Genomic DNA, 19,366 nt, shown 5'->3' on the forward strand with positions numbered 1-19,366 from the left:
TTTAATAACCTATATATTAAATGCACTGTCGACATAATTCTAGGTAAACCTCCATTTAAAGGGACAGGAAGCCTAGTTTTATAATCCTGTAAGTATGGAGGGCAACGCCTGATTTACAACTATACCCTGGTAACATTTGCGTGATCGTTGAGTACAGAGATATGTGTGATTCAACTTATCAAAACCTGCTTGAATTTTGCTGCCAATTCAGGTGTGCGATGTGTTGTGAGAAGAACAGTCTGAATGCTTACAACAATCCCGTCAAAGACGCTTTTCACACCAGTACCCTTTTAAACCTTTTTTTGCGTAAAATTGAGTCATTTGCTATTTTCTGTTGTGCGCAAATGCCCCGTAAAATTCCTAAACAGAGAGAGGGGGATTGAATTTTGTAGATCCAGAAAAATAATATCTACGGGATGCCTGCGTAGAGACTGGCAGCTGGTGGGGTCTTAAATTTAAGACATGTGGCCGCAGCGCTCGGCCCCCTAGCCTGTCCTAGCCGCAGCGCTCGGCCCAGAAAGTGTCTTAACCTAACCTAACCCTAAATAAATACTAATTTAATTATTTTTCTGGATCTACAAAATTCAATCCCCCTCTCTCTGTTTTGGAATTTTACGGGGCATTTGCACACAACGGAAAATGGCAAATCCCTAAATTGATGGGGACTGTATTCTATCTAAAAATCTGAATCTTTTACTGCGTTTTCTCAGAAAAGTTCTTGTGGATTTTTGCAGCCACTAGACAATTAGGTAAAATGACAGAATTTATCTCTTTTCAAAATACAGAAACGAAAATGCTTGTTACTCAGATGAAGGTTTAAACTGTATCGTTGTGAATTGGGCATTGGACTGACAGGACTGGAGATTAAATACTTGGAAATCCTGAAAGACTTGACTTATGAAATTTCACGTGGTAATTTTGAACTTATTGCTTTTTTGATAAAATGAGTATTTTCCACAAACTCAAATTTTCTAATCCCAGAACCTTTGCAACCTGATGGTGTAAACCTCTGGTATTTCAAAATAAGGCGTCTTGATCAGAATTCAAAGGTCTATGACATTGGGCTGCAAAGATAAACTGATAATTAAACCAAAGTTTGTGGTAAAAACTCAATTACTTTGATAAGGACAGAAGGCCGAATTTCACCTTGAGATCATCCTATTTAAAGAGCTTTAGGCTGTAATTAAAGTCGAATCCTGTATAATTACATAAAAAGATTAAAAGATTATCTTATTAACAGGAATATTTTCATACAGTGATACATATCATCATTGGACTTAACAACATTTAAAACAAAAAATTTGAAGTTCTATTTTTAAAATCTTCTTTTAAACCATGTTAAAACATTCCCGAAATAACCCTGAAAGGAATTGATTCTTTGGCACCACAAGCTCTAATTTTCTATAAATATATATAACAACATTTTGCTGTAATTGCAATTATTTAGGGGTTTATAAAATCTGAAGTTGTTACAAAAACTCAATTCCTTTATAAAGAGCCTAGTATTTTAAAAAATTTACATGAATAATTTGTGCAAATTACTAAAAATACAATTCTATTGTACTGTATGTATACAAAACAAACACTCATTTACACCTGATTCATCGAATTCTTACTTTATAGAAAGGAAAATTAAATTAAAGCTTTGCAATGACTGTTATTAAAATATAAATATTTTTAGGTGTGATTTCCCAGGTTCTTTAATTGTTTGATCTATCCGTAGGTTCCGTCTTCCTGAGCTGTAAGTTTAGTCCTTTCACCATTTGTGGTAAACTCCTGGTCGGGTAGGATACTTGGAACTCGGCTAGGGTCTGGTACAGAGCAGGATACAGGAGAGGAAGCCTGCACCAGAGATGTCAACGTCATTATTTTGTTGAATATTTACGTTACGTTTTTACTTAAGCAAACGTGACATACTAATTTGGAAACATAATATGCATGCTGTTATGTAAACTTTTATACTAATTATAAACTTAAACAAAAAAATCAGGTTAGAAGAACTTTCTTGGCGATATTTTTAATCGTGAATGCTTGATCTTGAAATCCAATGTGGGCACTTTAAAATCTAAGATAATGCTTGATCCCTCCGTTAAATTTATCCTTGCACGTTATAAACCACACGAAATATCGAAGAAGAATTAAATTAATCCGTAGGAAGATGGAGAAGAATGCTTGAACCCGGGATTCAGAAATACAACATTTCTGATTTCATAAATAACAAATTCTATTCGAAACAAATTTAAAATCTATATCGATTCACAACAGTACTCTTTTAACCTTTTTATGATCAATAATGTGGATCAGAGAGTAAAAGTGTTTTTATTCTCACAATTTCCTCCATTGTTTCTGAAGCAGGAATGCGCAGGTCACTTTATAGATCAACCACAATTTAAAATTAATTAGAATCATTTTTTTAAGAGAAGATTGTGAATATATCTGTTAGTTTTGATCAGACAAAACTTTTAAGAGAACCGTTATGACACCGACACCGTGCCCCTCTCTTTCAAAAAAGCAGGTCACTTGAAATTACGTCTGGAGTCCCTTTATGTATTATCATGAATTCAATGTGCTTAGAATGTAAATAAAGACCGAGATATGTTTCCAAAGTTGACATCACTATCCTGGAATGATCTACAGCTGGGAAGAGATGGTGGAGAAGATGGTCCCCGAAGGTGGTTAGAACGAGGGGAAGCCAGGGTTTCTCCAGATCCCTAACAGTATCCACCTGATGCAAACCCCAGTCTGAATCCAGTCTGGGAGTATCTCCTGCAGTGATAGTTTTGGTTATACTCTAGACAATTTCTCAAATGGTAACTTCCCAAATTTACAAGAGTTTTAGCCGTAAACAAAGAAAAATTTTTTAACAACTTACCTTTGTTTAAATGTTTGTGTTTCTGCTGTTTGAAGCTTGGTAGAAATCAAAATAAAATAGAAAGTCGTCTTCATTGAATTGATAGATACGACGACGACTTTAAAATTTCGTGGTCGTCTTTATGATTATTTTCCTGTAAACGTAATTTCATTCTATTCTGACTTCCTGTCTGATTCACAACGATATTCTTTATACCTTTGACTGAACTAAAATGATTAAACTGAAATGATTGAGATATCCTTGTTTTCTTATTTTAAAATGTATAATTTTCATTTTCGGAAGAAAATAATTAACGAACTTACGATAAAAAAACGACGATATCATCCTTAATGTTATTCAAACAACAGTCTAAAGGGTACCGTTGTGAATCCGGCAAGTACACTCTTTAATGGCAGGGGATTACTTAAAAATACGTTGATAATCCCTTTAAAGTACAGTGATAACCATTAAACTCTGGAAATTAGCAAGACGGCTTTTGGACCCCGGCTATGACTGTAAATAGGCAAATTAACATGCGGCAATTGTAAAGTGTAAACTGTAAACAGACACCTTTAACTTGATAAATTATTTGAATAGTTACTAGTATAACTATTTGCCTTGTAGCAACATTAAATCCACAAAATATTGCTTATAATGTCGTCTTCCTATTCTACAGTTTTCTGGTTCTCATTGTATGAGGAAGTGAAACCTGCGTGATAAAGCTCCGGATGATGATGAGTAGTGGTAACACTAGTAATAATCAACCAGTACCCAGCCAACCCTGATCAAATTAGATGTAAGTAATCAACCAGTACCCAGCCAACCCTGATCAGAATTAATGTAAATAATCAACCAGTACCCAGCCAACCCTGATCAGATTAAATGTAAATAATCAACCAGTACCCAGCCAACCCTGATCAGATTAAATGTCAACCAGTACCCAGCCAACCCTGATCAGAATTAATGTAAATAATCAACCAGTACCCAGCCAACCCTGATCAGATTAAATGTAAATAATCAACCAGTACCCAGCCAACCCTGATCAGATTAAATGTAAATAATCAACCAATACCCAGCCAACCCTGATCAGATTAAATGTAAATAAACAATCAGTACCCAGCCAACCCTGATCAGATTAAATGTAAATAATCAACCAGTACCCAGCCAACCCTGATCAGATTAAATATAAATAAACAAACATTTTGTCAACAACCTCCGTCAGTTCTAAAGAAAATTATAAAACAAACAATAAAACATGGAATATATCACATTCCTCCCAGTGTCTGTAATACACTTTTCTGTAAACAAAGAGGGTTCCTAATAGATATCTTCCTTGCAACAAACGAATTTACTCCCAACAAAAAAAATAGAAATTGACTTTTTCAAAATACAAAATTACGTCAACAAAAAATCATTAAATTTAATTTACCGTGAATGATAAACCAGAATTTGAATGCTGTGAAAAGATCCATTGATGATAAAAGCAGAGCAAATTCTAAACAAATAAAAGTACAATAATAATAACGGGATTATTGAAGAAAAATGTTTAATTTCGTCTTTTATACGCGGCATTTAAGAATTTCTTAAGCTCTTGTCTGAAACGCAAAAAGTAATAAAAATATTTTTAACAAGATAAAACTCAAACTGAATAGAGAATGCGCTTAACTCAGCTAAATTGATTTAAATCAGTTCTGTTTAAAAGTTTTCACCTATGTTTCATTTTTCTGTCCATTTTAATCTTAATCTTTAACTTAATCTCAACTTAACAGAATTAACATTTCTTCGTTACTCACTGGTAATCGTATCTATATATGAACAGTACTAATCTCATGAACCCCTGGACCGATTTCCCTTAAATTTTTATTGGGGAACTGAGTAGAACCAAGGACATGTTCTTAGCTTGGCATTACAATTATAATCTGAGTGACTTGAATTTTAAATTGAAAGTTTAGTTTCGAGGCAAAGCTGGGTTCCTAAGCTAGACTGTATACCTAGGACGGGTAGAATGTTCTCCGGGAGTAAAGTCTGTGCTCCAGAGAGAACCTGGATACATCTCTTGATAAACTCTACTGGGACTGCAAGGAAGAACATGAGATGAAGGTAGATCGGAGATAGGTTGCGGAGAATCCATCCCTTCTTCTCAGGCAGGAAGGACATAAAGGGTTCAACGGCTGTTACCTGGAAATAAATGTGAAGAAATGGCACAATGCCAAGTTTAGAACGTGAATCTAGTTTGATCCAAAAATTCAGCACTCTAATAACAAGATCTTATCTCTGGGACATATTATTCAAAAATATCATTGATCGCTGAACCAGTTTATCTACTGGGAAAATCATTGGGGAAGTTGCCACAAGCGGCTCAAACCTTAAAAATTATTCAAATTATACATCTAAATAATTTGTTTCAAATACAAATAGACATCTACAAATGTAAGCAATTCATAAAAAAGTATATTTTGACAAAAATGATATTGAAAATTATGATGATTTATATGAAAATAATGATAAAAATGATAATAATGATAATGATAATAATAATAATGATAATGATAATGATAATGATAATAATAATATGATAATGATAATGATAATGATAATGATAATGATAATAATAATAATGATAATGATAATGATAATGATAATGATAATAATAATAATGATAATGATAATGATAATAATGATAATGATAGTGATAATGATAATAATAAAAATAATAATAATGATAATGATAATGATAATGTTAACGATAATGATAATAACCTCTATATCTGAGAATGTATTGGTGTGTAGATGGTGGGAGAGCGCATGACTGATCCTCCAGTCTCTGTGAGATAGGAGAGACAGATCGAAAAAGTATCTTCTCCAGCCCTAGAAAATAAAAGTTTTATAAATGAAAAATTTTGAAAAGATGAAACCAACCTGTGTATCTCTGAGATGAATCTAACCTGTGAATCTCTGAGATGAAACCAACCTGTGAATCTCTGAGATGAAACCAACCTGTGAATCTCTGAGATAAAACCAACATGTGAATCTCTGAGATGAAACCAACCTGTGAATCTCTGAGATGAAACCAACCTGTACATCTCTAAGATGAAACCAACCTGTGAATATCTAAGAGAAACCGACCTGTGAATCTCCAAGATGAAACCAACCTGTGTATCTCTGAGATAAAACCAACCTGTACATCTCCAAGATGAAACCAACCTGTGAATCTCCAAGATGAAACAAACCTGGGAATCTCTAAGATGAAACCAGTTATGAGCACAGCTAGTTTGCATGCCCAGAAGTATCCCTGTGAGAAGGGAGAGAACCAAACTCTGCTTCCTTCAGTGCAGTCAGCAAATTACATTCAAGATATATTCATCAAACGTATCTTATTCATAATTTTGTGCTTTCTGATTCTGGATTAAATACTGATTTATCAATTTAATCTGATTCTGGATTAAATACTGATTTATCAACTTAGTCTGATTCTGGATTAAATACTGATTTATCAACTTAATCATGACTTTTCTCTCACAAGGTTGTGTGAAATGCTGGGTAAATGAATAATAAAAATGCATATGCCGGATTAATGTTTTTACTTGAATGAACAAACTTATTATTTGAAAAGCTTGATTTCATCATCAGATAGAATATAAATACGCTTTCAAATCATAGCACAGGTAAAAGTAAATCCAAAAAACAAGGAGAGATGCAAATACAGTATTGTGCCTTCAAAAAAATTTGCTTCACTTTCCTGCTAGTTAAGAAGAGAAGAAGAAGAAAACTCACTAAAAAATAACTTCTCAATTAATCATTTAAGGTCAAATTTTTTACAATTTTTAAGCTCTGCCAAATCTAATTCTTTAAGAATTAATTTAAACATTAATTGTAAATTACAATTACTGAATTAAATTCAGAAAGATTGAAACTTTTATTGGTACCAATATTTTAGATTTGAAGTAGCTACACAAAATTCAATTATTATCTTTAGCATCATTTTTAACATCATTATCATTGTCATCAATGTCATCATGCACGTCAACGTCAGTAACATCATTATTATCATCATTATCATTATATAATATAATAGTTAACTTCATTATCATTGTCATCATTGTTATCATCCACGTCAACGTCAGCATCATCATTATTAACATCATATAATAGTTAACATCATTATCATTGTCATCCTTGTTATCATCCTTGTCAACGTCAGTATCATCATTATCACCGTGCTACTAATTAAATATCTTAAAGGTTTAATATTTTCAAATTATTTATGAAATGAGGTACCTGTGAGAATATCTTGGATGAGTTTAGATCTCCAGTCTGGTCCTAAACAGTCAAAATCAAAGTTTACAGCTTTTACAGCTTTTTCACTTATTTAATTCTAGAAACTCTTGTTCAAATTCCGGTTCATTTGATGTATAGGGCCGACTTTTGAGCAACAAGAACAACGTGTGCAAAAAGAATACGGACTATAGTAATCAAGGAATAGCACACCGGATAAATCTTCACCAGTGCGTTTAGATAGTAGATACTATAACTTTACCCAACAATGCTCAGAGCTAAGGACTTTTGAATAAACTTTCAAATTTTAAAATTATTTAAACATATTTGGGAGTTTAATCTATCTCTCCTTGGCTAAACCTTTAAAGCTTTGACTAAAATTGCCAGGAAAACTAAGTAAAAAAAGTGTTTCACAATTGTAATTACAATTTTTGAAAGAAGCAACAAAATCGAGCAGACAAAGAACTAATAAACATGCTTAGCATAAATAAAGGTTAAAACTTTTGATTGAATTATTTAAGATCAGTTCACAGGATGAACAACAAGACCATCTCAAAAAGTTTTGAACATATTTAAAATACAAAGGTTTTTATCTCAGAATTTATCTCAGAATTCTTCTTCTTCTATAATCCCTGACCTGTTCCAGTAGCTGAGAGAATGGGTCGGGCTTTGTTTTGTAATGTTTTAAAGAATCCATCCTCATGAAAAGTATGTCTGAAATTTATTAAATTTGGAAACTTCGTATCTGCACAGTGCAAAACTGTGTAGATCTGAAGCCCATAATAAGACCCATTTCTAATGCAATTCCAAGTCTACATTATATTATATTACAAATTTCTCTCTATGCAAATTTTGTCCAACGTGAAATCTGAAAGGGTTATCTATTTTCATTAAAGGGCCTTGAGACCTAATGCCATGTCTGATTCACAACTTTGATTATTTAAAGGGACTGTAAAGGAAAAATGAAAGGGGGTATAGAATGAAACCTGATAATCTCAGGCGTTGAACGATACATATGAGACATTTATCTGATATATAAAACTGTGTCAAAGGAATTGAGTCTTTGGAACAAAATCAAATATTTAAACCTCAATATCTTTAGAACTCGATGTTGAAGATCTAATCCGTCCATCCAGTATGCTTATCTTAACTCTGATGACATGTCTTCATGATACTTGTCTTATCCCAGATCTAATCCGTCCATCCAGTATGCTTATCTTAACTCAGATGACATGTCTTCATGATACTTGTCTTAACTTAGATCTAATCCGTCCCTCCAGTATGCCTATCTTAACTCTGAAGACATGTCTTCATGATACTTGTCTTAACCTAGATTTAATCCGTCACTCCAGTATGCTTATCTTAACTCTGATGATATGTCTTCATGATACTTGTCTTAACCTAGATCTAATCCGTCCCTCCAGTATGCTTATCTTAACTCTGATGATATGTCTTCATGATACTTGTCTTAACTTAGATCTAATCCGTCCCTCCAGTATGCTTATCTTAACTCAGATGACATGTCTTCATGATACTTGTCTTAACCTAGATCTAATCCGTCCCTCCAGTATGCTAATCTTAATTCTGATGAGACATATCTTCATGATACTTGTCTTAACCCAGATCCAATTCTTTCCTCCAGTATGCTTATCTTAACTCTGATGACATGTCTTCATGATACTTGTCTTAACCTAGAGATCTAATCCGTCCCTCCAGTATGCTTATCTTAACTCTGATGACATGACATGTCTTCATGATACTTGTCTTTACCTAGATCCAATCCGTTCCTCCAGTATGCTTATCTTAACTCTGATGACATGACATGTCTTCATTATACTTGTCTTAACCTAGATCCAATCCGTTCCTCCAGTATGCTTATCTTAACTCTGATGATATGTCTTCATGATACTTGTCTTATCCCAGATCCATTCCGTTCCCCCGGAATACTTGTCTTAATAAAAATACATCCCTCTGCGATATTTCTCATAACCAATCCGTTCCTCTTGGAGGGATCCTTGTCTCAACCCTGATCCAATCCATCCCTCAGGGATCGTGTCTTAAACCTGATCTAATCCATCCCTCCGTGATACTTGTCTTAAATCTGATTCAATTCCATCGTCCTAAACCTGATCCAATCTGTTCCTCTGGGAGGGATCTTTGTCTCAACCCTGATCCAATCCATCCCTCTGGGTTCCATTGCCCTAACCCTGATCCAATCCGTCCCTTAAGTATGCTAATCTTAACTCTGATCTAATCATTCTCTTCTGGAACCTTGTTTAAATCCGTCCTCTCAGTATTCTGATTAACTTGATCCAATCCGTCCCTCCAGTATATTTTTCTAGACCATGATTAACTTAATCCCATCCATCCCGCCAGTATGCCTATCCTAACCCTAACCATGCCTGAAATAATCCGGGATCTCATTTTATCCCTGACTAACCTGATCCAATCCGTCCCTCCAGGATGCTTATCTTCAAATTTCTCCAAGTCATACAAAGAATCATCAATCCTGGGATGGGTCACATTCATATTGAGTTATTTCTTGTGATTTTAAATTTATATCTTAGAAAATGTTTTGTTAGTTTGTGATTAACTAAAATCTTGAGACTCCTTTCTTTCTTCTTTCTCCACCAAGGCAAAATGACTATTTATAACACTGTTATTTTAGTTCACAGTTTTATAAACTTTTTGGACAGAAATTTTCTCTAATAATTTTAAAAGGGGAGAACCTTCGAGATATAGAGAAAATTTAAGTCCAAAAACTTCATAGCACGTCGTGCCAAAATAATAGTATTATAGATAATGTTTTTAAACGGTTGCTTACTTGATTTATATCAATGACTATTTCTATAGATCAAATAAGCTATTGAAACAAAGCAGAAGTAAGAAAATTAAAGTTGATTTCAAATCTATTTTCATTTCAATTGAAAACAAAATATTTTGGAAATATCCTAAATTTTTGTAGAAAATTCGGGAACCAATTGCAAAACTTTATAGCACATGTGCTATAATGTCAGCTATTTTAACTTTATAGCACGAAGATTACTTTACACAGGGTGTCCCGCGAAACATAATAGTTGGTGAATGGTTTAAAATGTCTTCTTGTAATAATTTGTTAAGTTGTTTGATACGAAAGAGAATAATAAAAAATATTGTATGGGAGTCATCTTAAAGTAAAATTAATTTCAACGTAAAATATATTTGAATTAAAGATTTTTTAACAAAATGAACTATACAAAAAGTCTTTAATATCTAATATAGCATATTGAAGAAGACGTTCAAAGCTATTCACCAATTGTCATGGTTCGTGGGACACCCTGTAGCACGTTCATTATGAAATTCACGAAGAAGTGAGTAAGAATGAAAAAGTACACAATAGCACAATAGTTAAATAAAATATTTTTCAAGTTCGAAAGTAAGGACTTACTAACTATTAAACCATTAAATAAAAATAATATATATCATGGGACACCCTGTAGCACGTTCATTATGAAATTCACGAAGAAGTGAGTAAGAATGAAAAAGTACACAAGAGCACAATAGTTAAATAAAATATTTTTCAAGTTCGAAAGTAAAGACTTACAAACTATTAAACCATTAAATAAAAATAATATATATCGACATTATCTTATATCACAGTAAAGTGAAAGAAATGAAATAATTGCAATTAAACCGTATATTTATAAGTCTCACATTTAATAATTCGTCTATAAAGTCTTGTTAACCTACAGGGTGTCCCACGAAACATGACAGTTTGTGAATAGTTTTGAATGTCTTCTTCTTTTTACTGTATTTAATATTATAGACTTTTGCAGTTTATTTAGTTTAAAAAAACTTTTACTCAAATATATTTTACTTTGAAATCAATTTTACTGTAATATGGCTGCCATGAACATTTTTATATCATTCTCTTAGGGTTCAAACAACTTATCAAACTATGGAAGAAGACATTTTAAACTTTTCACCAACTGTCATATTTCGTGGGACACCCTGTACCTCCAGAGATCTCCGCAAATGTCGTCTTCCCTCTAAACATTTTAAGAATTAATAAAATTATTTGTTTAATAATAATATCGGTTTAGCCATAAAGTATGAGTCTTTATCTTTAAATACGATCATCTTTCAAGGTGTAATTTTGTCTTCTTGTATGATATAGATTTTGCAAAGAAGAAAATAAAAAAATATAAGTTTACAGTAATTAAAGGAATCCCAGAATGGAGGGAAAAAAGACTGAATATGTTCCTTCCAGTCGTCCCTCAACCCTGTGGGTAGCCGATATGGTTCTTCACAACCAAGAAAAAGTTCTTACAGGAATCGATATATCTTTGTTTTCATATAAAGTGTACTGCAGTTTCCGGATGGAATGTAAACAAACTCATAGATGGGTTAAAAAGGCTAAGTTTTGTTTTTAACCCTTCAAGAAATTGCAGTACGTTATTTAGTAAACAAAGATATTGGGATTCCTGGTACCTTTGATCTCAGCCATCCTAGAGATATTAAGATTCCTGGTACCTTTGATCTCAGCCATCCTAGAGATATTAAGATTCCTGGTACCTTTGCTCTCAGCCATCCTAGAGATATTAAGATTCCTGGTACCTTTGATCTCAGCCATCATAGAGATATTAAGATTCCTGGTACCTTTGATCTCAGCCATCCTAGAGATATTAAGAATCCTGGTACCTTTGATCTCAGCCATCCTAGAGAAGTCTTGATGGGAATATTTCTGTTTGAAGGATAAAAATTCATCCTTTATCTCCGAGCACTAGACTAGGACTGATAACAGCTGAGTGTAGAACAAGTATTGCGTATATACAGGGTTACCCACAAAGGATGAGATGTAAACAGTAGATTAAAGGACGACGTTTGATTTGTTTCCAAATAAAATTGCACTGTACTTTCCCAGATGAAAACGGAATTCAGGGGAAGCTCATTGAGGAAATTTGGTTTGTGATTCTAATGGTCATAATGCAAGGAAGGTTATTTCAGAGGTGTACGCTTTTTTGTACTGCAGTATACTGTCTTTTGGCGGTAGTGTAAACACAAGACGGATGTCGAAGCCTGACATGGGATCCATCTTAAATATAAAAAATCAATAAAATATTCTGATCATAGGAAACATTATGTGAATTATCAAAATTATCAAAATTCAATGCTTTTAACCTCCTCGGATACTAAACAAACTCTGATGCATCTATTCTTGCTTACAAATTCCGCTCAGAGAGAACTGGTTTCAATATGTACGCAGAGTACACGCAACTGCAATTAACTTTCCTTGCATTATAACCTTGATCTAAGCAAATATTTGGGGTTCCTGGTGGATCTTCCTTGGAATATGTAAACAGCTATTAGCTAAAGAAAATATTAGAGAGGAGGGGGGGAGGGGACACTGAAATTTCATTCTCCTCATGCGACCTAATGCAACCACGAAATGAGAAATTAATTTATAATCTTTAATAAATTAATTAAGATACATAAATAATATACCTGCCAAATTATCCCCGCATGGTTTCTGAATAGTTTGGTTAAACCTGTGAAAATTACAGTTCATATATTAGGGTTTCCTTTCTCATTTTTTGCCAATAAATCAAGGTTTAAATTAGATTTCTGGAAAATATTTTCTTTATATTAACCCTGTGGATATCCTAGTTCTATATAGATATCCAACCCTGTGAATATCCTAGTTCTACATATATATATATCCAACCCTGTGGATATCCCAGTTCTATATATATCGAACCTTGGGGATATCCTAGTTCTATATATATCCAACCCTGTGGCTATCTTAGTTCTACATATATCCAGCTCTGTAGATATCCTAGTTCTATGTATATCCAATATCCTAGTTCTACATATATATATCCAACCATGTGGATATCCTAGTTATATATATATCCTGCTCTGTGGATATCCTAGTTCTATATATATCTAACCCTGTGGATATCCTAGTTCTATGTATATCCAACCCTGTAAATATCCTAGTTCTATATATATCCAACCCTGTTGATATCCTAGTTCTATATATATATCCAACCCTGTGAATATTCTAGTTCTATGTATATCCAACCCTGTGTATATACTAGTTCTATATATATCCAACCTTGTGGATATCCAAGTTCTATATAAGTCCAACCCTTTTGATATCGTAGTTCTATGTATATCCAACCCTGTGAATATCCTAGTTCTATGTATATCCAACCCTGTGGATATCCTAGTTCTATGTATATCTAACCCTGTGGATATCCTAGTTCTATGTATATCTAACCCTGTGGATATCCTAGTTCTATGTATATCCAACCCTGTGAATATCCTATTTCTATAAATATCCAACCCTGTTAATATCCTAGTTATATATATATCCAACCTTGTGGATATCCTAGTTCTTTATATATCCAACCCTGTTGATATCCTAGTTCTATGTATATCCAACCCTTTGAATATCCCAGTTCTACATATCCAACCCTGTGGATATCCTAGTTCTATGTATATCCAACCCTGTGGATATCCTAGTTCTATATATATCCAACCTTGTGGATATCCTAGTTCTATGTATATCCAACCCTGTAGATATCCTAGTTCAATATATATCCAACCCTGTTCATATCCTAGTTCTATAAATTTCCAACCCTGTAAATATCCTAATTCTATATATATAACAAACCCTGTTGATATTCTAGTTCTATATATATCCAACCCTGTTAAAATCCTAGTTCTATATATATATAACAAACCCTGCAGATATCCTAGTTCTATATATATCCAGCTCTGTGAATATCCTAGTTCTATATATATCCAACCCTGTGGATATCCTAGTTCTATGTATATCCAACCCTGTGAATATCCTAGTTCTATAAATATCCAACCCTTTCAATATCCTAGTTCTAAATATAACCAACCCTGTGAGTATCCTAGTTCTATATATATCCAACCCTGTCAATATCCTAGTTCTATATATATCCAACCCTGTGGATATCCAAGTTCTAAATATAACCAACCCTGTGAGTATCCAAGAATGTAAGGCCTTACATTCATTGGTATCCTAGTTCTATATATATCCATCCCTGTCAATATCCTAGTTCTAAATATAACCAACCCTATGAGTATCCTAGTTCTATATATATCCAACCCTGTAAATATCCTAGTTCTATATATATCCAACCCTGTGGATATCCAAGTTCTAAATATAACCAACCCTGTGAGTATCCAAGAATGTAAGGCCTTACATTCATTGGTATCCTAGTTCTATATATATCCATCCCTGTCAATATCCTAGTTCTAAATATAACCAACCCTATGAGTATCCTAGTTCTATATATATCCAACCCTGTAAATATCCTAGTTCTATATATATCCAACCCTGTAAATATCCTAGTTCTATATATATCCAGCTCTGTGAATATCCTAGTTCTATATATATCCAACCCTGTGGATATATGTCAGAAATACTTAGAACGAAATCCATGTTTGCTAAAAATATTTGATTAAAAAATGATTTCCTGAAAGTTAACTGCAGTTAGAAATTAGAAACCTCTAGAATTATCTAGATGAGCACAATAAGGCTCAACAGTGATATATGAGTAAAAAAACTGAGAAAACTCAATTATTTGGTTTTTGAACAGAGGCTCATCATAATTTATCATTTTACTTGAAAATTAATTTTTATTGAGATACATTTAGAATGCTCTAATTTTCTAATTCACTTATAAAGTTGCAACCTGCAGTCGTAGTTCTTTTATACTCCTAAATATAAACACTGAAAGAATAAATATAGTGGAAAAGAAATTGAGTCTTTGCCATGAACTTTGCTTTTGTATTCCCTTTATCTTTGCCATATACCATTGATATTTCAAACTATGAATTCTGTTGGAACAAATAATCTTAGTTTGAAATATTAAAGGTTTACACCATCAGGCTGTAAGGATAAAGAGATTAGAAAATTGAAGTGCGAGGCAAAGACTCAATTCCTTTGAAATATTAAAGGTTTACACCATCAGGTTTCAAAGATCAGTAATCTGTTCCTTTATTTCCAAACTGAAAGGGGAAAAAAAGCAAAATTTGATATTTCGAGTCTGTTTTGGTTTTAAAAAAAAACTTGATTGTTGGTGTAAATGTCTTAGTTAAGTTGCCATAGAAATTATAATGATGAGAACCTCCCCCCCCCCGGGCGCACCGGGTCGGGCGTGTGAATATATATCCTCCTTGATAAATGAGCTGGTTGAATACAACAGCTATATCTCAGGTTCTAAATTCAGACCAGGAGGATTTATGAGAAACCAAGATAAATATGTTTCAGTAGTCTTGGAACAGGAGAATACACGAGAAACCAAAGATAGATAGGTTTCAGTCTTTTTCAGAGCATTCACCGTTCTCATTAACTGTATATTGTGAAAGGCCGGAAAGCTAAAAACACATACAATGTAGTTAACAGTATTCTATCTTTTTTTATATGATTGTACCTTAAAGATTCCACATATTTCAGATTTCTAAATTAGCGGATACATTCTTTCTATGTTAAAAATCAATAAATAAGATAAAAATTCAACTGCATTCCTAGAGGAATTGAGTCGCTGCCACAGAATCCGTATATCTTTGCAACCCAATGTCGTAGACCTTAGAATATTTCGAACTATGTTTTCTGTTAGATCACATAATCCTAGGTTTACACAATCAGGTGGCAAAAATATAGAGATTAGAAATTTTGAGTCTGTGGAAAAGACTCAGATTCTTTGAATAAGGACAACATTTTAAACATTTATGGCAGTAATTGTTAAAGGAATAAATTTCTTTATTGATTAATGTGAATTTAAACTCTAAAAAAGGAATAATAAATGAATAGTTAAAATGTAAAGATAATTAAGTTCACAAATGCCGCGTTGACCAAAGACGACTTCCAATTCTCAATTGACGGATACTGAAGCATATGGCGAATCTTCAGCTGAAGGCGAGTAAGTATTTAAATTGATCATTTATATTCTTAAAACAGGGAAATTTCATTAATGAGAAGTAACTCTAACTCCCTCCGGGGGATTTGATAATTAAAGGAAATTAATTACACTTCTTTTGTAATTAATCAAGGAAAATTTGAGTAATTTTCACTGAATATTGTTTAGAATAATTCTTAAAAACTTTCTATAGGCAAGAATTACATACACCATTTAAACCTTATCTGTTCACTAATGTGAATATACAGAACTCCAAATTCTTAACACGAATTAAACTTAGTTTTGTTTATAAAATTTTCAACCTTGATCGGATTTTGGTTATGCCTCTAAATCCCAAAACCAATTTGTCGCCATCATTTATTGCAACATTAAAGAAATAAACATGAAATATATATATATATATATATACATTTTTTAAACTTTAAAACTTTTAAACCCTAGAACATAAATTGTTATTCTAAAGTTGAAATGCCTAGTTTACTCTGTATATACTTCAACTGTCACTGGGTTGCATGTTCTCTGAAGTATTCAACCTTTACCCGGAGTAAACTCTGAGTTTTTATCCAACCAGGATTCAAATATTTCTAAACCTTCTCCACTGAATCTCTCCTGATACGCCAAGTGCCAGGTACTCTTTTTTTGCATTTTTTTTTGAGGAACTTATCCTACTCCAACATTTATCCTACTCCCATGCATTTATCCTACTCCAACATTTATCCTACCCCATACATTCATCCTACTTTTACATTCATTCTACTCCTGCATGCATCTGTACTCCTACATTTATCCTACTCCTTCATTTATTCTATCTACCACTACATTTATCCTGTTTTTCATCCTAAACCTACATTCATCCTGTTTCTCATCTTACTCCTACATTTATCCTGTTTCTCATCCTACTCCTACATTTATCCTGTTTCTCATCCTACTCCTACATTTATCCTGTTTCTCATCCTACTCCTACATTTATCCTGTTTCTCATTCTGCTCCTGTATTTATCCTTTTCCTTATCCTGCTCCTACATTTATCCTGCTTCGCATCCTACCACTTTATTTATCCTGTTTCTTATTCTACTCCTACATTTATCCTGTTTCTCATCCTACTCCTACATTCATCCTGTTTCTCATTCAACTCCTGCATTTATCCTGTTCCTCATCCTACTCCTAAATGTATCATGCTCCTCATCCTACTCCTACATTCATCCTGTTTCTCATCCTACTCCTGCATTTATCCTGCTCCTAATTCTACTCCTACATTCATCCTGTTTTGATCCTACCCCTGCATTTCCTGTTCTTAACCCAATTTTTCAATTTATCCTGTTTCTCATCCTACTTCTACATTTATCCTAATCCTCATGCTTATCCTATTCCTCCAATCATCCTGCTCCTACACCCTAATCTTGCATTTATTCTTATCCTTATCCTATATCACGTGGTTTCAACAGCTCGGTCCCTTTTTCAGCAAGATGTGACTTTCGATCACAGTATGACTTATTTAACATAAGATTTTCACATTTTTTCAAATATATTTTTTTCTGCATATGCGTTTTAAATAAAAAAAGTATGAAATGACAACTATGTAAGTTTAAAAGTTGAATTATAGACCAACCGAAATTGAATTGAAATAGAAGTAACCAAATATATCTCGCCCTGGTTAGTCCACCGTGATTCCTACATTTATCCTACTCTTGCTTTATTCTACGCCTGCATGAATTTCTCCTGCTCCTCATCCTATTCCTACATTTATCCTGCTCTTCATCCTATTCAGACATTTCTCCTGCTCCTTATCCTATTCCTACATTTATCCTGCTCCTCATCCAATTCCTACATTTATCCTGCTCTTCATCCTATTCCTACATTTATCCTGCTCTTCATTCTATTCAGACATTCCTCCTGCTCCTTATCCTATTCCTATATTTATCCTGCTCCTCATCCTGTTCCTACATTTATCCTGCTCCTCATCCTATTCTACATTTATCCTGCTCCTCATCCTATTCCCACATTTATCCTGCTCTTCATCCTATTCCTACATTTATCCTGCTCTTCATCCTATTCAGACATTCCTCCTGCTCCTTATCCTATTCCTAAATTTATCCTGCTCTTCATCCTACTCCTACATTTATTCCTCCACCTCATAATTCTTGAATCAATGCTTTTTTAGTTCCTCTTCTATTCTTTACTCGTCATATCCTGTTCTGATATTTCAATTAATCATAGAAAGTACCAGGGCTGGAAACTTTTAAATAAACTGAACATTTTTAGTTAAACTTCTTCTATTTTCGTTTAATTCATTCTTACCTCTCATTGGGCAACAGTTTAGGGATTGGACCAATAAGAGCTCCCACGAAACATGACAGTTGGTAAATAATTTGGAATGTCTTCTTCCCTATACTGTAATAGATATTAAATATGTTTTGCTTTTTTTTCGTTCAATAAAATCTTTTACTAAAATATATTTTACTTTGAAATCAATTTTACTATTGCATGACTACCATTAAATATTCTTATAATTCCCTTTGTTATTAAACATCTTGAGTAATTATATTAATCACCAACTGCCATGTTTCGTGGGACACCCTGTATGTAAGAAGCTCTGTATATTGAAACCTCTATAATGTATAAACTCCACTATGATGGATCCTACAAACTGCCAATGATACCTTATTATAAACATCTTGATATTTCGCCCCCAGAGTTAGGTAAATCATTTATTAAGCACAAACTCCCTTCATACCCAGCCCAGCTCACGATAAATAGATAAGATGGAATAAATCAGCTGACACGAAGCAACCACAATTTAATGCAAACAATGCCGTCGTAACTTTGATGAAATAGAAGCAACGGTAAATACTTGCAGATGCATTTACTTGCTTAAATTAGTGCATTGCCAAAATTACTTAGGGAGGGGGGGGGGTTGCCCCTTTTATCTTAATATTTTTCATCTTTTCACTAAATTGGACTTCATAGTAATTTCTTAACGACTTAATCAGTTGAATTTAGAACCAAATTCTTAAAGATCATCGAAAAAAACATTTGGTTGAAACTTGAAAGTTGCAAGAAGTTGGAAAAATGTCGGAAATAGTTATCGAAGTCATAGTTCTTAGAGATGCACAATTTCGAGTCTTTGCTATGACAAATTCGACGCGAACCACAACATATTCGGAACTTAAATGTACTGTCAAAATAATTTCAGCGTATTATATCATTTAAAACCTTTATCTCATATTATGCTATCTAAAAAAAGTGTCAAATTCTGAAAATATCTTTCTTTGTCTTTTACTTAAATCCGCAAGTTAGTTTTA

At 33.3% G+C, this 19,366-nt stretch overlaps 1 protein-coding gene across 1 annotated transcript; it reads right to left on the reverse strand.

The window, feature by feature from the left end:
* Positions 1-1,293: 1,293 nt before the first annotated feature.
* LOC111712105 (cytochrome b5-related protein) lies at positions 1,294-11,909 on the reverse strand. The gene is made up of 14 exons (XM_023486623.1): positions 11,807-11,909; positions 11,123-11,154; positions 9,481-9,635; positions 9,036-9,097; positions 7,764-7,938; positions 7,130-7,171; positions 6,587-6,624; positions 6,082-6,171; positions 5,612-5,719; positions 4,843-5,029; positions 4,281-4,346; positions 3,561-3,632; positions 2,622-2,766; positions 1,294-1,842 (listed from the first exon to the last, which is right to left on the reverse strand). Exons 1-14 carry the CDS (start codon positions 11,870-11,872, stop codon positions 1,701-1,703), a joined length of 1,380 nt encoding a protein of 459 aa, XP_023342391.1. The 5' UTR covers positions 11,873-11,909; the 3' UTR covers positions 1,294-1,700.
* Between the last annotated feature and the right edge of the window lie 7,457 nt (positions 11,910-19,366).

The sequence above is a fragment of the Eurytemora carolleeae genome, unplaced genomic scaffold (genome assembly GCF_000591075.1).
Source record: "Eurytemora carolleeae unplaced genomic scaffold, Eaff_2.0 scaffold1114, whole genome shotgun sequence".
Taxonomy (NCBI): domain Eukaryota; kingdom Metazoa; phylum Arthropoda; class Copepoda; order Calanoida; family Temoridae; genus Eurytemora; species Eurytemora carolleeae.

Coding starts and splice junctions, on each gene's coding strand:
- LOC111712105 (XM_023486623.1), bottom strand. CDS start 11,872: ATGAATTTTTATCCTTCAAACAGAAATATTCCCATCAAGACTTCTCTA. Junction 11,155..11,806: donor TAGGATGGCTGAGATCAAAG/GTACCAGGATTC, acceptor TAAAATGTTTAG/AGGGAAGACGACATTTGCGG. Junction 5,030..5,611: donor ATACATTCTCAGATATAGAG/GTTATTATCATT, acceptor ATTTATTTCCAG/GTAACAGCCGTTGAACCCTT.